Genomic DNA, 21,587 nt, shown 5'->3' with positions numbered 1-21,587 from the left:
TGCCTTTAGACTTACCGCTAAGTCATCGAGGACTAATCATTATGGATAAAAGGCATTGTAACTTTATTTTTGAAATTAAAAAAACGTCAGCTGCTGTCCATTTCAAATACGTGTCAGTATGTAACATTTATTTACGTAGGCTAGATACTGTGAGTATAACAGTAATTTATAATCGTGTAAATTTTTATCTTTCTCTAATTATTTTGGGTGTCAAACCTGTAAAAACGGGCTTGGTTATTTTCAACAACGAGTATAAACATATATGTCTCTATCTTTTTTTTTACCTCCATCATTGTCTATTTCATCCCTACAGTTGATTTCTTGAGGAACCCCACAGTCTTTACCACCCCAGCCCAGGTCACACTGGCATAACCACGTGTCTTCTTGCCTAACGCAATGTCCGTGACTATGGCAACTTTTTGGGCAACCATCTAAAATTCGTAAAAAAAAAATAAGAAATTTGGTCACCATAACAACCAAACACAATTTAAAACCTATATAATGAACTTATGATAAAATATTAATATTTTTATATACGATTTAAAAGGTTTAATATCATAGGAACATTCTAGCATTATCGAAAGTCTGATCAAGCGTTTCATGGTTATTTTCCATCTGAACATTTATAATCAGTTTAAGTAAATAATGACAATTTCATACTCAAACATAAATAAAATGTTCACATCGCATTTCCATATATATATATATATATATATATATACTTCAGTTATTGCGATTTTTCAAAATTGTCATATATTTGATATATATATATAATATATATATATATGGAAATGCTCGCTGCTGTTGTTTCACAGTCAATTCGTCTATTTTTATTTTGATTATAAATACAGTTGAATATCAACAAAACGTATCATTTCCTTTCAAAAATATTATTTACATCCGAAGACGTTTTTTTTAAAAGACCAACTGGTAAAAAATATGTTTAAATCAAAATAAATATACATGAAATTATTTATTGTTGAAATAAAACAATCACATTCTTTTAAATCGATAGAAGTATTGATGATGTAAAGTGGAGATCTATTTTTTAAAGTACCGAAAATTTTCCAATAAACTGATGGTTAAGAAACAGTGGGTTAAAGTTTCGATCTAATGTCGTGTTAACCTTAAGAATACGGATTATTGTGTCATTTAATGACAGTAATAACGAATTTTACTAAAGATTTATGTCATTTTTTTAATACCGGGGAAAAGTAAAGGCGTTTTAGCTTTGAGGGAAATTTATGAACATTCTTTGAAGAATATAGACAGGGAGTCCGAAAATTCTGGAACCATAGCACATTAGCAGCTTTACTGAATTTCAGACACGTGACGGAAAAGAACATAAGGTCCAATTGATACTGGCGTTAATCTAAACAACACATGGAACACATATTGCAGCATTCGTTGAATTGCCCATGGTTCCAAGCGTTTCGAAAGTCGTGTTTATTTCAGTGTTTATGTTTGTATCTGTATTTTGTATTAGAAGCTTATTTCACTGTGGTTCAGATGAACGTCAACTCGTTAATAAGAGTTAATAAACAATGGTAAGCTGTTAATCTTAAAGCTTTATTACTGAATAGTTGATTCCACTACAAGTCTAACTTAAAAAAAATATTTTCTACCTAATATATATACATAGTGAAATAAATAATTATTTCTAAATGAATAAACAAAATCATGAGGAAGGACTGCGTTAAAAACAGCAACTCCCAACCCCTGATTAATTATATTATAACCATAAAATTTTCAGGCAGTAAATCAAAACACATAAACACGAAATTAAAAAAAAATAGAAATACGTTGCACATTAAAAAAAAAGGATCATAGGGTACAAGCTACAACGTGAGATTATAAAATGTATCCTAGGTGACTGAGGAAGAAGGACCCACACTGAGGTGGGGATACACCGTCTATCAGTCTTAATCTCTAATTCTCTAGTCTCACATAAGAAGATTGGACATTAGAGAGAGAGATGTGGGTGCTCAAACCCGCAACGTCCCACATCTTGTGAAATTAAATAATTACATTTAAATAAAGTTAAATAAGTAAGCAAAATCAGCAAATCAAAATCTCTGATTAATTATATTATAATCATTAATTTCAAAGCCAAAACAAAACATATTAAACAAAATACGTTGCTTTAAAAAATTCCTCAGGTACAAGCTACAACGTGGATTATAAAATATTATTATTATTTTAACTTAGGAGAAGAGTCACCTTCTCACAACTGTCTACAGGCAGTGCAGGGCTATATAGATGTGGGACGTTGTGGGCTTGTCCTCCTAATTTTTAATCTTCTTATGCAAGACTAGCAAATTGACGGTTAAGACTGATAGATGGCGTATCCTCACCGTAATGTGGATTCTACTTCCGCAGTCACCTCCAAAACGTAGGATACATTTCATAATCCCACGTTGAAGCTTGTACCCTAGGATTTTTTTTTTTTTAAATGCAGCGTATTTTTTTAATGTGTTTTGTTTTGGCTTAAAAATTATGGTTATAATATATATATATAGTTTTCAGGAATACAGGTTTAAATCAAGTTTATTGTCATTATTTATATTAATATTGATATATAATATTTCAATGCGTTCTTTTTATTTTTTCAACACTTTGAAAACATTAGTGGTCCTTATTTCTCTTTTTTGTTTTATAAATTTATTTGCAATCTCTTTCGTCTATCAGGACTTCTAGTTTTATGCATAACGCTTTTTTAAACACAGTGTTTACTATAAGTTTGTATCTCACCCAAAGAACAGTGTCGACCCATCCAGCCTTGAATACAAATACATGTGCCATTATTACATTGGCCATGATCCAAACAGCGCTGGTCACACGTTCGTTCCTCGCAATGGAGACCTGTCCACCCCTGCTCACACTGACATCGACCTTCCTCGCAACGTCCGTGGGGACCACAGTCCAAGTTGCACGTGGCTGAGGAAAAACGAGTAAAAACAAAGTGATGATTAGATCAAACTATTTCACCGCAAAGGGTAAATAGATAAATTAAGTTTGGATTGTCATCGGTAGGTGGTTGCAATACTCTCTAATTTCTAGTCGATCCTCATCTAGAAGTCGAAAGTCTTAGCAGTTGAGTTGAATAATGACAAGCCATGACTCATATTTCTGACGTTAGGAGAACGTGTGTGCTTAGTAGGTAGGGAGAATATATTTTCATATACTGAAGTGATGGAGGGGAGACAGGAAGCGAGAGGTGATTATTGACTTTCAAAACTTTATTGCAAGTTTCAACATCCCCACTAATCTCTTCGATGACAAGAAAGTCAGCAGCTAGCGCCAAACCAAATTTACATCCTCTGCCAAACCCACTGTGCATCCTCTTGCTGTTTAGTTATTACTGCAGTAGATTTGATTTATTTTTAAATGTTACGAGAGTCGGTCTAAACTGTTATTGCTGTCTCGAACTTTGCAGGAAAAAGAAACTAAAAAGACTCTGACAGCTTAAACTAATAAAGACAACCGTAAAACTAACAAAAAAAAAACACCAGGTTTTATAAACTTTAAAGGAAATAAAAAATAACGGTGCACAGTAGATGATATTGACATAAGAAGTAAACACTTTTAGTTTTTATGGTAGCCGTGTGAATTGATTTATTATTTTAAAGTTTACTGGTAAAAATTAACATCGACTACAAGTATTAGCCTTAAAGAACAATTATAACACACTGATCAGTTAAATACGCAGAGAAAGAGTGAAACTCTGCCACGTTCATTTCAGAGCATTTACACTCAGTTGTTTTTCATCAGGAATGGGAAAACTAAACATGAAAAACCCGTTTATTACCCTTGGATAAATCTTCAAATATTGTTGTTTTTTACCAGGCAGATCGATGCTTTCACCAGAGGACGTTCGAATATTGTTGGAACAATGACTGAGGACGTTCGAGCATTGTTGTAAGAAAGATTGAGAAATATTAGACAATGAACTTGATCTGATCAGATCTGTAGTAACTGCTACTGGGATCAAAGAGAGAAGTTGTTTTTACTTCCACACTCAAGTTCTCTAGCCTCGAATAGTATCGCATGAGATCAGATACTCGTGTTTCATATTTTTATTTGCACTTGAATAAAGGTATAGTTATGAAAGCGATTGAAAAGAGAAAGTTTAGTCAACTTCAAACGTATATGATTTGGGACCACACATATACAATAAGACTAACAGAACCGTGAGAAATATTAACACAATTACACATGAAGAGGACTTGGTCTTTTCAATCACGAAATCTACGTATATTTGTAAACACGTGAGATGAACGCATGAAGATAAATATTGAAGTGTTTTTTTTGTTAGATGATTTTGAAGGTGATGTAATATACTAAAATAAAGATCGTTTGTCTGTTTTTGAATTTTGCAGAAAGTTATACGAGTTATATCTGCTCTAGTTGTTCCTAAGTTGGCAGTTTAAGACTAGAGGGAAGGCAGCTAGTCGTCATCTCCCACCAATAACTCTTAGGCTACTCTTTCACCAACGTATAGTTGAATTGACCATTACATTATTACGTCCCCACGGCTGAAAGGGTGAGTAATTTTGGTAGGACAGAGATTCGAACCTGTGACTCTCAGATTACCGGTCGAGTGCCCTGACCACCTGGCCATATCGGGCTCTGAAACAAAGAATGCGAACAAAATTCAAAACTCTTATGCATTCCCTTCTTCCCCTCTTAAAATCTCAAGCTTTTTTTAAGAAGCCGATTTTTGTTTACAGCAACAAAGACTAGTTTTTAATAATGTACATCTAATTAGTATTTGTTTTTCTTAAAATTTAAACTAATTTCAAATCAAAATTACTGAAGATGATATTAGATATCCTGGATTATCTATGAGATGTGATTAATAATAATAATAATAAAGATATGCTATTCCTAATATCCACGACTTTTACTGAAGCAATAATATTTATCTGGAGCCCTTGTGTTATCTGGCGCATCGCGCGAGCAAGATGATTGTATTTTTAGGAGCTCTCGAAGGTCAAAAACAACGAAGTGACCAGAACAAAAGCCTGGACTCAAGAAGAAGTCTACAGCCATTACTGAGTATTGTTGAGCACTAGAGACGGAACAAAGACAACGTGATTAATAGTAAAGAAAAGAAACGGTTATAGAGAATAGGTCCACTATGAAGGAACAAAGCACGTAATTTAAACTGAAGCAATTTCAATCCACGAAAAAAAACAACAAACAAACAAAAAAACAACATATCATGAGTAACTTCAATTTGGATAACTATGATACGTTAATAGCATTTCTTATGCATTGATACTTCCTCTTATTTTTGTGGAATAGATTATCTAAAGCTTTCTCGTTGTTGTCAGACAGGCCAGATCAAACTGATGTTCCATTAGAGACTGCAGACAGGATTGAAAAAAAAACAGCGGTCTGTCTTCTTCAGCTGCGGGATTTGGACGACGCCCCGTGCACCGGCAGTTTAAGAAATCTTTATTTATTTTGGTTATCAAGGAGGCGAGCGTTTCCCGAAGATAATGTCTACAGATCATGAGGGTAGTGCCAGCTCGAGAGAACCTCCATTATTTCCCTTAGCTTCCCAGTGGGCAATGGAAGTAATTCCGCTACGAACAAAGGATTGTAGGTTTTACCATCAGGTGAGTGGAGAAGGTAGATAAAGGCAGGGCTCAGCAATAGTACCAGCTGTCTGGATATCGACTTGCTGCTACAGCCGACTTCAATCGATATAACCGCATATGCCTTCAAAACGATAAAAAGGGAGAATTAAAACTGTAGTTTAACAATCGTATTGTTTAGTCGACAACTGTTTCCATAGCGATGTTTGGGAAGGGTCTAACCTTGGAAACAAATTGAACTTACTGTAACAGGTCTGTTTGTTTGTTTTGAATTTTGCGAAAACCTACTCGAGAGCTATCTGCGCTTGCCGTCCCTAATTCAGCACTGCAAGACTAGAGGGAAGGCAGCTAGTCATCATCACCCACCGCCAACTCTTGGGCTACTTTTTTCCAACGAATAGTATGATTGATAATCACATTACAGCGCCTCCACTGCTGAAAGGGCGAGCATGTTTGGTGTGACAGGGATTCCATCCGCGACCCTTGAATTACGAGTCGAGTGCCTTAGCCACCTGGCCATGCAGGGCCTATACTGTAACAGGAAAGCGTACATTAAACAAAGAAAACGAATCAAACTATGTTTCAATGTAGATCTAAAGGAAAACTACAATGTTAAATCTCTTACCCTTGGAACAGTCTGCTCCTGTCCAGTGTTCGAAACACATACAGGTTTCGCTGTCAAGGTCGTAAACCCCATGGGCAGAACAGTCTGGAAAACACCTGCTGAGTCTGTCGTCAGCTTCACTGCAGTTCACTCCTCGCCACCCAATCTTACACCAGCATTGCCCTTTCACACAAACCCCATGGTTAGAGCACGTAGGATCTTCACAGTCAACTGAATGAGAAACGTGCGTTAAAACCCTCTAATAATTCTTGACTATATGTATAAACTAATTTCACTGGCAATGAAACAATGGATAACATGTGCTAACAATTTTTTGCTGTGTGTCCATACTAAAATGCTTACGTAATAGAATAAAATGCTTATCAAGCAACATTATAAACATGTTTGCCTCTAAATGAAGCGACTATTTGTATCGACACATTGTATTATTCATATAAACATAAACTTTTCTATCTTTTATCTTCAACAAAATAATGGCTGTAAGACAATTAGTCGTATTAGCTTGTACACTCTTAGAGCCTAGTAAAAAATTCACTGTATCGCTTACGAGTTCACAATTTCATTTCGTTTTCGGTAAAGACCAAGACTTAAGCCTTTTTTTTTTTATTCTTAAAATATTGTTCAGTCATTCATGTCGCAAAATCTTAAAGGAAGATATGGCATTCAATTTTGAACAGTGGAAGAAATGAAGTCCCAGTAACTTCATGTGACGGTGGTTGAGTGTTATTGAAATTACAGAATTGCAACCTTGCTGAGTGATAACCCATAATCTGATCAAATCACGATTCGTAGTAATAAAATATAACGGTCATGCAGACGCGTACTGATTCAAAGAGTTTGAAAAGAAGGCGATTAAACATTCTAGAAAATCTCGCAATGGCACGTTTTATTTCATGGATATTTCATTACGTATTTTGGTTGTGTTATAGTTTGCTAGAAGTATGGAAGTATAGAAGTAGGATCTCACACGAAAGGAAAAATAAGAAAAAAATAAAATAACATACGTGTTTGTTGATTTTTACTGTGAACCGTGAAGCTTTCAAACTTCAAATATTTTGAAATAACACTACTGCTTAAACTAAAAATTGAAATTTGGTGTAAATATTTCTCTCTTCATTTCACTGGACATAAAATAAAACCCGTCAAAATAAAAAAATATACCCATGTAACTTTAGGATATATTTTAAATATGTGTGTTGTGTTTGTGTGTTTTTCTTATAGCAAAGCCACATCGGGGTATCTGCTCAATCCACCGAAGGAATCGAACCCCTGATTTCAGCGTTGTAAATCCGGAGGCATACCGCTGTACTAGCGTAGGAGCATATTTTAAAATATTACATTTTGAATGTAACCTAATAAAAACGTAGTAATGTTTAGTTTTCAATATTGTATATTAGAAACTACATATTACCCTCTGGAACAGAGGTAAGTTTAATGGCTTACAGCCCTAAAATCTAGGGTTCGATTCTCCGTTGTGGGCACAAAAACATCTTCCTGTTGCTTTGCTTTAAAAACGAACAATTAGGAACCGCATACTCAGTCAAAATAAAATAATTTGGCCAGGTGTTATTTATGATAGGTTTAAATAACCATGTTACATTTACTACTTAACTTGAAAAGATTGGTTAGTTTTGAATTTTGCGCAACGCTACACGAGTGCTATCTGTGCAAACCGTCCATAATTTAGCAGCGTAAGACTAGAGGGAAGGCAGCTAGTCATCACCACCAACTGCCAACTCTTGGGCTACTCACTCTTTTACCAACGAATAGTGTGACTGACCGTCACTTTATAACGCCTCCACGGCTGAAAGGGCCTTGAAAAGGAATTCTGATAAAGTAAATAAAGTTGATGGTTTTATTTTAAATCAGCCTAACTGAATAGTCTGATTTTCAGTTTCTGAAAACAATGTATTTCAATCTCATGCTATCAGGATATTCAGAATTAGATATGGTTACGATTATAAATATATATAACTAGATTAAAGGGACTAAGTTTACATAGGTTTAAATTAGTTGACAAATGGTGTATAAAATATAATATATCTGCACGTGTTGTAATCATTAATCACGTGTTGAACATTATTTGGAGTTTTCACTTCATTTTCCTCAATCCTCTGTCCATATTAACTATATATATATTAGTATGGCAATGTATTTGCTTGAAGACCACCACGTGGCTCTTTCCTCCCGTCTCCAATCATGCGCTAAATGTCTCATTATTTCCTTTTCATTTAGAAACAATGGCTTGCCATATTTGAATATTAACACTCAATTTCCCTACATGTTCGTGCAATTAAATTCCGGAATGATTTAGTACCTGAGTTTTAATAATGACGTACTACGTGACCGATGACGTTGATGTGGAGCGGAAAGCTATTAATGTGCAAAATGAAAACCATTCAGAGAAAGTTTTTTTTTTTTTATGAAAGACTTCCATTTGTTTCTCACTCACTAGCGAATGGAACGTCAATAATTTAGAATGCTCGTTATTTCCGTAATACATAATGACTATTGATTTATTCTTTCACCAGAAGTCCAGAACTTTTTCAAGGTACCAAGTCCGAACATGTCATAGCTAAAAAAAAAAGCCTTTAGTGTAGTATTTCCTATTAATATCATCTTTAACTACTTGATAGAAATAAGAAAGCTACTCTTTTGGAAGCAAGGGAAGTCTGCTTTTAAAAGCCATTCTATGTCAGCCTCGGATAATAAATAACTGTCTAGTCGATATAAAGTTTAGATTTGTTCTCTGTAAAGATAACGAATGTTTATAAGATTTTCCTGTAGCACTTATTAGTGAATTATCCAAATAATGGTAACGTTATATATGAGAACCTATATAATTTTCAATTTCGCCGCCCAAAGCTACACAAGAACTGTATGTTCTGGCCAAACTTAGTTGTGACAGTCAACACCACCTACCGCCAACTCGGGCTTCTCCTTAATAGTGTATTTAACTGTTACACTACAACGCCTGCATGGTTAAAAGGACGAGTATGTTCGGTAACACGGATTCGAACCTGCAACTCTCCGATAATTTTAAATACAAAATTATAATATTCTAATGCTAGTTACGTAAACTTATAAACACAAACTGATATCACGTCGATACTGTTGGGAAGTAAATGTATATGTTCAGTATTGGGCCATTCAAATATTGTTGAATAAATAGTTTATAAAAACAACAATGCCAACATTATTGAATAAACATTTTACAAATACAGACTATAGAAAATGTAAGTAGATCATTTAAGAATGCGAAAGTAGAACAAATAGAAATGTTTATATATTTAGTTACTGTTGAAATATTTTGTGTATTTGTTGTTAAACTCTAAGCTACGCAACAGTTTAGCTGTGCCTACCTGATATAGGTATCGAAACCTAATTTTTAGTTTTAGAAGACCTAAGACTTGCTGCTGAGCCACTGTGAAGAGGGATAAGTCTGTCGTAATATGGAGCAGATAATATTTCATATATACACTCACCTTCCACATTCGAAAACAATTTTTCTCGGGTAAAATAATTAAGCTACGTTGCCTGCATACCAATATTTCACGTAGATAATATCCTAATTATCGAACAAATTCCCAGAACAGCATTTCTCTTATGTCTTGGTAGTCAGACAGGCACGTGAAATATGTGATTAAAGGGTTATGTGGAATGTTAGTGTCAATGTTGTTAATGCTTAAAGTATAGTTATTACAGACTGTAGTACTACTTGTTGTACACTGAAAAGAACAGTAATTAATGTTTCACAGCATGGATTGCAAGCATGATTAGTTGCTTTTCCAGGAAAATCACGGCTTGAATAACTGATTGATATGTTAAATACAGCCGTTTATAATGAAACCACCTTCAAATATTTTGTTAATATTTCTCAGAGTTACCAAGAAATCCCAATTATGCGTAATACAAAAAAGGATACGTGTCGTGTATACATATAACGTATATTTATATATATACTCATGAAATATGTTATGATGCAAGGACCACGATTTTTTTTCCAGCTGTTGTTTAATTAAGAAAAATTACCTTTGGATATACGATGGCGAGAACAACCAATTTCCTTCATTTATTTTATATTTTTGTGTATAGTCTAACACTGAATGTTTCTTTTGCTACGAAGACACTCGGTTTATGCAAACGCGTGTTTACTTCGAAGAAGGTAAAAAAAAAAATCATAGCTAAAGAAACTGCCCTTAGTCCGAGTAAATAATGATATACGTGAGTGGCCCGACACGGCCAGGCGGTTTAAGGCGTTCGACTCGTAATATGAGGGTGGCGGGTTCAAATCCCCGTCGCACCAAACATGCTTGCCCTATCAGCCGTGTGGACGTTATAATTTGACGGTCAATCCCACTATTCGTTGGTAAAAAAGTAGCCCAAGAGTTGGCGGTGGGTGGTGATGACTAGCTGCTTTCCCTCTAGTCTTACACTGCTAAATTAGGGACGACTAGCGCAGATAGCCCTCGTGTAGCTTTGCGCGAATTTCAAAAACAAACAAACTAAAAAGTTGATATTATTGATAGGAAAACAGACGCGAATTATATGCATATTCTTACAGGAAACATTATATTAAATGATAACGTATTGGTCTATACTGATTGAAATATTCCACTATGGCCCTTTAACGTGATACTTTGGACTTTTGTAAAGTACTGACAACTCAGAGATAGATGTAATACCCATTGGGTAAGGTAGCCACTGTCAGATTGCTTAGGTTTCTGCTGTATTCGATTAGCACTTCCGGTCTGAGTGAGCCAGCTCAAATCACACAGAGGAATTTGTGAATCGTCGTCAAAATTCCCAAGTTGACGATCTGTATGCTAAGCGAAATAGCGTCGTACACCTATTGAAAGTAATGTACAACTGACAAACCCTAGTCCTTATTACTTATGTACATGGAGAGCACACTGCTTAGGTCTCGCAGATACAACTTACAAACCTTAGTCCTTATTGCTTATACAGACAGAGAGCACACTGCTTAGGTCTCACAGATGCAACTTACAAACCCTTGTCCTTATTATTTATGTCAGGCCCGGCATGGCCAAGCGTGTTAAGGCGTGCGACTCGTGATCTGAGGGTCGCGGGTTCGCATCCCTGTCGCGCCAAACATGCTCGCCCTTTCAGCCGTGGGGGCGTTATAATGTGACGGTCAATCCCACTATTCGTTGGTAAAAGAGTAGCCCAAGAGTTGGAGGTGGGTGATGATGACTAGCTGCCTTCCCTCTAGTCTTACACTGCTAAATTAGGGACGGCTAGCACAGATAGCTCTCGAGTAGCTTTGTGTGAAATTTCAAAACAAACCAAACCAATTACTTATGTAGATGGAGAGCACACTGCTTAGGTCTCACAGATGCAACCTACAAACCCTAGTCCTTATTACTTATGTACATGGAAAGCACACTGCTTAGGTCTCACAGATGCAACTTGCAAACCCTAGTCCTTATTACTTATGTAGATGGAGAGCACACTGCTTAGGTCTCACAGATGCAACCTACAAACCCTAGTCCTTATTATTTATGTACATGGAGAGCACACTGCGTAGGTCTCACAGATGCATTCACATGTAACGAAATTGTATGCAACGAGAACAATCGACTCTTGTTATATTTGTCACATGTAGGTGGTCCTCCAATGGGAGAGCTTAAAGTCTTTGGATTTACAATGCTAAATTCGGAGTTTTAATTCCCGTCGGTGGACACAGAAGCTACTCCAATGTGGCTTTGCTACAATAAAACACACAAAAACACATACAAGCAGCCTTTTAAGACGTTCAACAGCACTTTTGTCTGATCTGAATGTTTGTCAAATGGAGTGCAGTAAAGTACCGGACGTCATTGAATCATTTCATGTATAGTTTAATAAACGCAAAGTTTTATATCCAAACATTCATATTTCAAAATCCATATTCGCTTTTTCGTCAAATGCCTACACTTCGCGACGTCTTCGCCTTCCGTTTCTAATCCATCTAATATGTGTTTTAGTATTTATATTGTTTAACTTAAATTGCTGTAGCGATTTATATCACGTGTCCTTTAAAACCTCTGTATATTACAAATGAACATATTGCTATAAATTTAAGCGTATGAAACACAAGTGAGGTTGAGAGATGTAAGAAATTGGGCAGCGTTTGGTCGTTCTCTAACAGATTGGGGATTTCAGCAATCAAAATAGGTGTATAAGATCAGACGGAAAGAGGTTTGTTCGGCGTAGGTTAGGATATATATATATATAGAGAGAGAGAACAGAAGTTCAGCAGCTAAATGTTAGAAGATGTACGAGAGAACAAGTACAATGAGAGAGACCAAGAAATAAAAAAAACACACCTAATTCTAAATAAGTGTGTTGTTGATTATACCAATGAATATCAATTTGGTCTATAAGTTAATTTGTGACTGGAAATAAGTACAATATTACTGAGGCTGAAGGAGAGAGACGTTCTAGAATAGCACCATCTATAACAAATGGTGTCAGAAGTGGACGATTCACAACACATATCTTTTGAAAGTATCCTTTTACCAAATACCCTTTAATAAACAAGAACACAAATTACTATAATTTATTTTATAGAAAAATGACTTACGTGTATATAAATTTTCAATAAAACACCATTCATTATTCGATAATTAATGAAATAAAACAATCATTACAACAAAATGTTGGTCACAGGTATAGGAGCAGGAAGGCATTAAAAATGTGCAGGTGCAATAAATAGCCTTGCATTGTGTGACGTTGTTTTGCAATTGAGAAAACTGAAAATACTAGGTTTGACTGCGAATTAAAAACTTCTGAAATACAGAGACAGCAATGAATATTAGTTCTTAGGGGCTTATTAAAGTCTGTAGAGTGTGAGATCAATTTACCCTCTCCACAGTATTGTCCTCAATGGCCAGCTTCACAAGTACAAGCGCCATCTATACAAAGATCAACCCACCCTCTCCATAGTATTGTCAATTATGAACAGGTTCACAGGTACAAACGCCATTTATACACAGATCAACTTACCATCTTCACAGTATTGTCCTTTATGGCCAGGTTCACAGGTACAAACGCCATCTATACACTTGCCTCGACGGTTACAATCAGGAACTTCACATTCTCCAGCTGGAACATTGCACTCGGCACCCTTCCACCCTTTGTCACATCGACAAGTGCCATGGACGTAACGTCCGTGGTTGTTACACAGAACTGGACAGACGTCTGAAATGAGAAATGATCCACAAATTTAGAAGTTTATTAATTATGGTAGATTATAAATTAAGTTTGTTTGTTTTTAATTTCGCGCAAAGCTACTCGAGGGCTATCTGTGCTAGCCGTCCCTAATTTAGCAGTGTAAGACTAGAGGGAAGGCAGCTAGTCATCACCACCCACCGCCAACTCTTGGACTACTCTTTTACCAACGAATAGTGGGATTGACCGTCACATTACAACGTCCTCAGAGATGAAAGGGTGAGCATGTTTGGTGTGACGGGGATTCGAACCCACAACCTTCAGATTACGAGTCGAGTGCTGTAACCACCTGGCCATGCTGGACCGTATAAATTAAATATTTCTTTAAAGTTCAGGAAACACAAAACTTCTTGCTTAGTTTATTTCGTCTTCTTTTATTTTAGCTTAACTTTACTTCTTCAGTTAGATCTGGCTGCTAGCCCTGTGCCGTTATGAGTCCGCCTGTCAGTCAGTCAGCCGTAAGTGTTCGGCTTGATTGGATTGGATTTAAACGATCCAATCTGTATAAATTGGTAAAAGTTATTAAATTTTAAAAATCACTATAATGAAAGAGTGGAAAATTATTCAAAAAAGGTGGACTAGCAGCAGCTTAATCCATATAAGGATGTCATAATTTATCAAACTGTAACGGTCAGTATAATGAATAAATGGAACCATAATCCAAAAATGGCTGGACCAGCAGCAATCCAATCCATACAAAGGTGACATTGGTTATCGAATTGTAAAGGTTCCGATGATGATGAATTGTTCAAGAAAGGGTGGACCAGTAACGATCTGATTTATATAAAAATGGCATAAATTACGAAATTGTAAAGTGTTTATAATGTATGGCCATATCTGCAAAAATACTATTTAACGTTAGAAATGGTTTTAAAATTATTTGAATAATTTGGAATACTGGAGAACTAAGAGACGTGAGAAAACTCTAACAACTAAATATGCTGAGGAGTTTGGACGTGTAAGAACATGATAATACCGTTTGGCAATAAGTAAAGCTATCAGGATAAAATATTTCCACGGCTTCCGATGAGTTTGTTGGTTTTTTTTACATCCAAAGCACTTAAAACTATAATATTTTTACCTCCGGGACACATTAAATCAAAATCAGAAGTATACACACGTAATGATTTTCATCAAGATTGTTTAATATAGTTCGTGCTTTTGAATATGACCGATATATGTTCATCTCCTAAAAATATGTCTAATGAACGTTTAAGGAGAACTTAGCTCAATATTTGTTTAACAAAACGAGAAGGTGAGTGGAGAGTTGTTCAAGGTTTAGCGGCCCGGCCTCTGAATTCATCGATTAAATATGTGTAATCCAACACCGCAGTTCTTTACTTTGGTAACATGGATGCGCTAATCGGGAGACAGTCAAATCCCACTGTTCGATCAGAGACGGGAATTAGCATCACGAGTTGGAGACAGATTGTGTTGACTAACTTCCTTCTTGGTGGTATATACGTTGAACATTAGAGGCAGATACGCGCAGATAGCTATTTTGTTTTATAACTTTGTTTGAAATTGTAAAACTAATCTTTTTTCAGTAATTTCCAGTTGTTCTTTAAGTAACTTATAGACGATGACCAACAGTGACCGTTCGACGTAAGCAGGTGACGACATTTTTCAGGACGTATTAAATCAAGGGGGTCCTAGGTTAAATTTGTCATCCACGCACAAAAAATGGAAATAATCTTAGATTTAATAAAACCAAATCAAAATTACAAATTACGTTATGTAACCAGGCAAAATTATTTGCCAAAAAAAGGTTTGTAAAACAAAACTTTAAATAAAAAAATTACCTTTAGCATTCTGAACATATGGAACTGATAGCTGTGATGGATTTATGTAAAAAAAACATTTAACACCACCCAACGAAAAGAAGAAACTACGTGATGTAATCAAAACGTTGTCACCTCTATTTTGTGTCTTAACATTGCTGTATTTTTGGATTTTGGAAGTTATTGAAGTATTCAGCTCAGACAACTAATGGAAACAGAAAATTAATACTAATTTACTTTGGAATTTTCGCGTAAAGTTAAGGGGGCGAGAGCTAGTCAGTAGCGCCCACTACTAACTCTTGCAACGCTAAAGGGACGCTATTGACTGTCTTCCCTCTAGTGTAGCAAGTGGTGACAAGGTTTGCTTGTTTTTTCGAATTTTACGCAAAGCTACAAGAGGGCTATCTGCGCTAGCCGTCCTTAGTTTAGCAGTGTGAGGCTAGAGGGAAGACACCACCCACGCCAACTCTTGTACCACTCTTTTACAGACGAATATTGGGATTGACCGCCAAATTATGACGCCTCCACGGCTGATAGAGCGATCATGTATGGTGGGACTAGAATTCGAGTTCGCGACCCTCAGATTAGGAGTCGAGCACCCTAACCACCTGGCCATGCCAGAACAAGTAGTAGCGGATGCTGTTAACTTACTGTCTCCCATCTAGTGTAGCAAGAGTTAGAGGAAGTGATAATGACTGTCTTTTCTCTAGTGTAGCAAGAGGTAACAGTTGGTTCTATTGACTAACTGTCTTTTCTTTAAACACGCGAGTTTGAATCTCCGTCACACCAAACATGCTCGCCCTTTCAACAGTGAGGGCGTTACAATGTGACTGTCAATCCTACTATTCTTTGGTAAAAGAGTAGCCCAAACGTTGACGTAGGGTGGTAATGACTAGCTGCCTTCCCACTAGTCTTACACTGCTAAATTAAAGACGGCTAGCGCATATAGCCCTCGTATAGCTTTGTGCGAGATTCAAACCAAACCAAACAAATCCTTTTAGCAAGAGGTAGCAGGCTTATTAGGAATAATAGCTATCAGTTGTTAAACATAGACGAAAAACTTAAACAGCTCTTTAAGCTTCGATAAAAGCATATCCTAAAATGTACTCAGATTGACTTCTATGCTGCAATAGAGTACACTGCTGTTCATTTTATTTGCAGAAATGTCTGACGGTATTTTAATAAACATTTTAATAAGTTTAAGATAATTGCTGGGGACATTTCTTTTTCACAAACTTCAATCAAGCCATTTGTATTTGTAGTCATAGATTCTAAATAGTACTCAGTACTTTAATATTCATACTAAAAATAGTACCTATACTATGAGGTTGAGTACCTAATATTGAACATTATTTTATCGTTATAGTCCATGTCGCACGTCCAGTCATGCACCAACTGATTATCATGCATCTTGATTATTCCCTTACTGTGTCGTTTTCATTGCAAGAGACTCTGCTGTAAGGGTATCACGTTCAAAGCACACCCTTCCTTCTGATATGTTTTCCATGGTCCATCCAGTGTACGAGGACGATAGTTTTCGTGCACTCATTGTAACAGTCTCACTGCTGAAAAATCCATAGGCGCTTTATCCAGTATGTTTTCGTTTAGAATAAAATGGATACCCCTTTTATTCTCCTACTGCTTGAGATATGTGACGGTTGAATGAATATATCACTGAGCAGCTTGTGTACACGTAATTCGTGTCGCTTTTCCCGACAGAAACTGCATTTGATTGTGTTATGTATACTGCTGCTTGGGATCTTTGTTGTGTTTGCCATTGGTTCTCACTTACATTTTTCTTATCGCAGCTGTGTCTTTACTTCTTGCAGGTCTTTTATTCTGATAGTCCTGGTCCTCCAGGTTGATCCATATTTCCTTTTCCTCCAATACCTTTAAGTACAAAAAAAATCCTCCAGGTTGATCCATATTTCCTTTTCTTGGAAACCTAAAGTACAAGGAGTATCCTCGTCTTGGAAATAAAAAATCCCTGATCTGAACAAATCTTTATGATGTGAGACTATGAATAATTTTCGCCAAAAAGTGCTGTTATATATCCTTTTCAAAAGCCATCAATTTTTAGGTCGCGTCACACTAACAAAACAGCAAGAGATGCTAAACTACAGTTTTAATACATACTATTATAATGCAACTTTATATCTGCTGTGGTTGCCACGTGACTTACTGATTCGCGTGTTTAAAACCGTTTTCGCATAACGTAATCAACTCTGTATATCACAGCAAACCATTTCTGAAAAACCACTCTTTCGTAGCTTGACTGACATGTATACTTTAAATCCTGAAATATATGTTTTCCCAATAGGTTTCTTAATTGAACTGGCGTGTGTAAGCTGGTCGTGATTGACAGTATAAGGGGTTGAAACTTGTGGTGGTTAAAAATAAAGTATATGAAACCAGTTGTGGTTACAACTGAGATATTGAAACTGTTCGTGGTTATCAGTGATGTGCTAAAAATGTAATAATCACAAATTAAACGTTGAAACTGGCTGTAGTTAATATTAACTTGACGTGGTAAATAATAAAGGATTAACATTTGTTAACTACGAAATTTTGAAACCAGCTGTGGTTACTGCTGAGATATTGAAACTGTTCGTGGTTATCAGAAACATACAAAAAAACAAAAACAAAACTTAAATGACCTAATGACCAATTACATGTTGAAACCGGTCGTGATTAGCAATGAAATGTTGTAACCAGCTTTGGTCAACACTGAAATGTTGAAACAGTTAGTGCTTTCTATAAGCCACTGAAACCGACAAAAGTTATCAGTGATATATCGAAACGATCTCAGGTAACGATGAGTTATTGAAACCAAATGTGTTTAATAATCAGACGTTGAAACTATTTGTAGTTATAAGTGATTGATGTTATATGACATGTTCTGATTACCAAAGAGATCTATTACGAACTCCAACTACCGCAATTTACTTTATTTCACCTATTTAAGAAACCATTAGCCTAAATAAAGAAGTAGTTAATTGGTATAAATTGATAATTAATTTCAAATAAGGAAAAGCAAGAAAACCTTTATCAAATCTTGTTTGAAACATGTATTTCACGGGTTTGGTAAGCATGTACATTTCGTTATTGATTACGTTATGAAATGTTTCATCATTAGTTATTTTACCTATCCAAACATAAACTCTACATAAGAAAGTGAAATTATTTGTGTTGATACTAAATAAACTTTCAATAATATAGATCCCCGCTTTTAATAACACCTATGATAACACAATGCAACAAAATTTTTAACATTTTTTTGTATCCATGTCGCACCAAACATGCTCGTCCTTTCAGCTGTGGGGGCGATATAATGTTTCAGTCAATCCCACTAATCGTTGATAAAATAATAGCGCAAGAGTTGGCGGTGGGTGGTGATGACTAGCTGCCTTCCCTCTAGTCTTACACTGCTAAATTAGGGACGGCTAGCGCAGATAGCCCTCGTGTAGCTTTGCACGAAATTACAAAACAAACAAATATTTTTCTTGTTCCTGGGCAGAAAGTGTTATTTTACAATTGCTTATGCCTAAAGTAAATGGAAAAGACTTATTTTTCTCTTGAAACTTCGCTTTTGTTACTTGGGAGCGTATAACGAAAACATGACAGGAAACTGACTATATTGGGGGCTGATACGAGGGAGTGATTTACCTTACAAACGCAAATCTCGAAAAACTAACTTCTAAACATTTTTGTATAACTTTAGTATAAATACATGTAAATCTTCATTCATATGCTGTTTTATTCAGACCTTATGTAAATGAAAATGTGCAAATTTGCCCGTTTTTACATAGAAAATAGGTTAGTTTCCAAATTTCATTATCCAGGTCACAAAAGCAAAGTTTGAAGGGAATAATGGCCATTTTCTGTACTTTTACAACATACGCAATTAAGAAATAACACTATACTATCCAGGAACAAAATTTGTGTTACATAATGTAATCTAACGTTAAATTACACGATTTTGATGAATTTCGTAACTGAATTTCTTTTCTTTTTTTGAAATCATTACACTGAATAGTCAGTCTTTGTGCATTATGAGCTTGCTTGAAATGTTTTATTGTTATTGTATAGAAGAAACATTTAGAACAGTTAAGTTGTAATAGACTGTTAAGTAGGCGGGAAAACTTCTAATGAATCCACTCAATATTTGAAAAAAATCACATTGCTTGCTTCCTATAATCTTTTGTTTTTTAATTTGTGCAACATATTTAATCATTTGTACTGTTTCGTTCTGTTGGATAAAATGAATATACATGTATATAGAATTGACTCGGAAATTAATTTTCTTTGATTTAGAAATAGGGTGTCGATATGTTAGTATGAAAAACTGACGAAATATTTTAGTACCAGCGTAAAACCCCGTCAAAAATAAGAGGAAGTCTTTGTTTGAATGATTAATGAAAATTATAAAATTTAACTAAAATAAACTTGTCTACACCTCCAAAATGCATCTACTTTTCACTTATTTCATCAGTCTCGAAGTAATTCTTTAATCACCCCATTTTAAATAAAAACTATGCAGAAAAATTAAATATTATCGTAAACAAACGTATGCATGCACTCTGAAAAAGTCTTAGCACTCTTAGGCCTTTTCACTGCATTCTATGTCAGGAAGTAGAAAGCATAGTGTAGATATTACAATATAAATTTTCAACTCTTTCGATTGTACAAAGAATAAAAGCTTCCTTCATATTTAAGGCCAAGTACGTAATATAAGTGTTAGAGTATCACATTAAATAATATTTTTCGCCACTTATTCTGTAACGTTAGTAATAAGAGGAATTTTGCGTGCGTTTTCTTATAACAAAGCTACATTGGGCTATCTGCTGAGTCCACCGAGGGGAATCCAGCCCCTGATTTGATGATTCTAAGTCCGTAGACTCACCACTGTACCAGCGAGAACAGTAATAAAATAACTCTTTGTTGTTTAATTTAAGCATTAGGCCTAATACATAAACCTAACATAAGACCTGCCTTAAACCCTATTTGGTAAATTTTATTTTGCTTTTTTTTTTGCTTGTGGCTTTGCTATAACAAAACACACGCACACGCTTTTTTTGCTAAAACTGAGTCTCAGAAACTTCTGACTTAAACTAAATATATTTTGCTGTTATATCAACGAAGTTATAAAAAATGAAAACTAAAAGAGCAAAATTTTTTAACAAATCAACATGGGTACCAAATATTCAGCATAAACACCATAGTTGGTTTAAGAATAATCAATTAATTGTTGTGTTGCTAAGCGATGGTGTGTATTGTTGAGGATTATCAAAAATAGAGCGTAAAAGCATTATTGACAAGAATGACAAAGGGAATAAATAACCTTTTAACAATTGGTGATTGTCAAATAGCAGGCGAAAAGTTTTCGAAGTGAAACCTCTATGGTATCCCTCTTTATAAATATGCATATATATATATGCGGTGCGTGAAAACGATAGTATTAAACGCAACAGCACATTTTCGTATGATGAAGAGCCCCCCTCACTTGCGATTTTGCAAAAAATTCCATAGTGAACCGAACGATTCTTTAGGAGACTTATAATGATTAGCAGCAGCTACAGACGATCAGTTGAAATCAAGACGTTATAAAAAATAATGTTTTTATTTTTAAGATAGAAAACCGCATAATGAAGTATTTGTGTTATGCCTAAGGTGAATATCGAACCACTTTTTTGTTTTTGTGTTTAAGCGTTAGAATGTCCTCACTCTTACTGCTTGACCACAGGCACGAAGAAATAGAATCGTAGATTTTCAAAAATAAAACGGATGATTGCTCTATACCTCCGAAACATTCCATCTCACCTGATCATATCAGAAGATTTCAAAGATAAATCGCATTTAGTGCAGCGCCTAATACTGTTAGAATCTCTGAGACATCATGAACTTTATATCAGTAAGTTTATGGAAACCAGCCATTACTTGGAGTTCCGAAGAGTTTCAAGATCCGTAGAAGGGTTTTGTTTCAAAGAGACATTAAAATGGTTTAAAGGTGTTATTTTTAGCAGCAAACACTAAACCATTAGTCAAATTTTTCCGCCGTTATAGCTCTCGTTAGGGTTATGTCTGGAGCTGCGTATAACAATGGGTTTCTTAACACGGAAATTTAGTTCGTTTTGGAGTGCAGCAAAAGTGAAATGTTACAGAACTACTATGCTTTAACAAGAATATAATTTCTGGCCAAACACAACAAGATAAATAGTACGTCAAATGTCTTCCTGTGGGATCTTGTCTCCACGATAATTATAATAATGGAATTGTTGTCATGTTTTGTTCTCTTTTCTCATTTATCTTTGTTTATATTTTGATACAGTTACGAACTTAACTTTA

The 21,587-nt window shown here is 35.4% G+C and overlaps 1 protein-coding gene across 8 annotated transcripts in view; it reads right to left on the bottom strand.

The window, feature by feature from the left end:
* LOC143231058 (teneurin-a-like) overlaps positions 1–21,587 on the bottom strand; it is a 473,661-nt gene that overhangs the window by 37,164 nt on the left and 414,910 nt on the right. For all 8 annotated transcript variants that reach the window (XM_076465565.1, XM_076465567.1, XM_076465566.1 and 5 more), the window contains 4 exons: positions 13,237–13,431; positions 6,229–6,438; positions 2,752–2,937; positions 285–431 (listed from right to left, as the gene is read on the bottom strand). In XM_076465565.1, the coding sequence (XP_076321680.1) occupies positions 285–431; positions 2,752–2,937; positions 6,229–6,438; positions 13,237–13,431 (738 nt within the window). The remainder of the gene's footprint in view (positions 1–284; positions 432–2,751; positions 2,938–6,228; positions 6,439–13,236; positions 13,432–21,587) is intronic.

Source organism: Tachypleus tridentatus, chromosome 10 (genome assembly GCF_004210375.1).
Source record: "Tachypleus tridentatus isolate NWPU-2018 chromosome 10, ASM421037v1, whole genome shotgun sequence".
NCBI lineage: Eukaryota > Metazoa > Arthropoda > Merostomata > Xiphosura > Limulidae > Tachypleus > Tachypleus tridentatus.
Note: the sequence above shows the minus strand (reverse complement) of the source record. Positions and strands in the feature narration are given on the sequence as shown.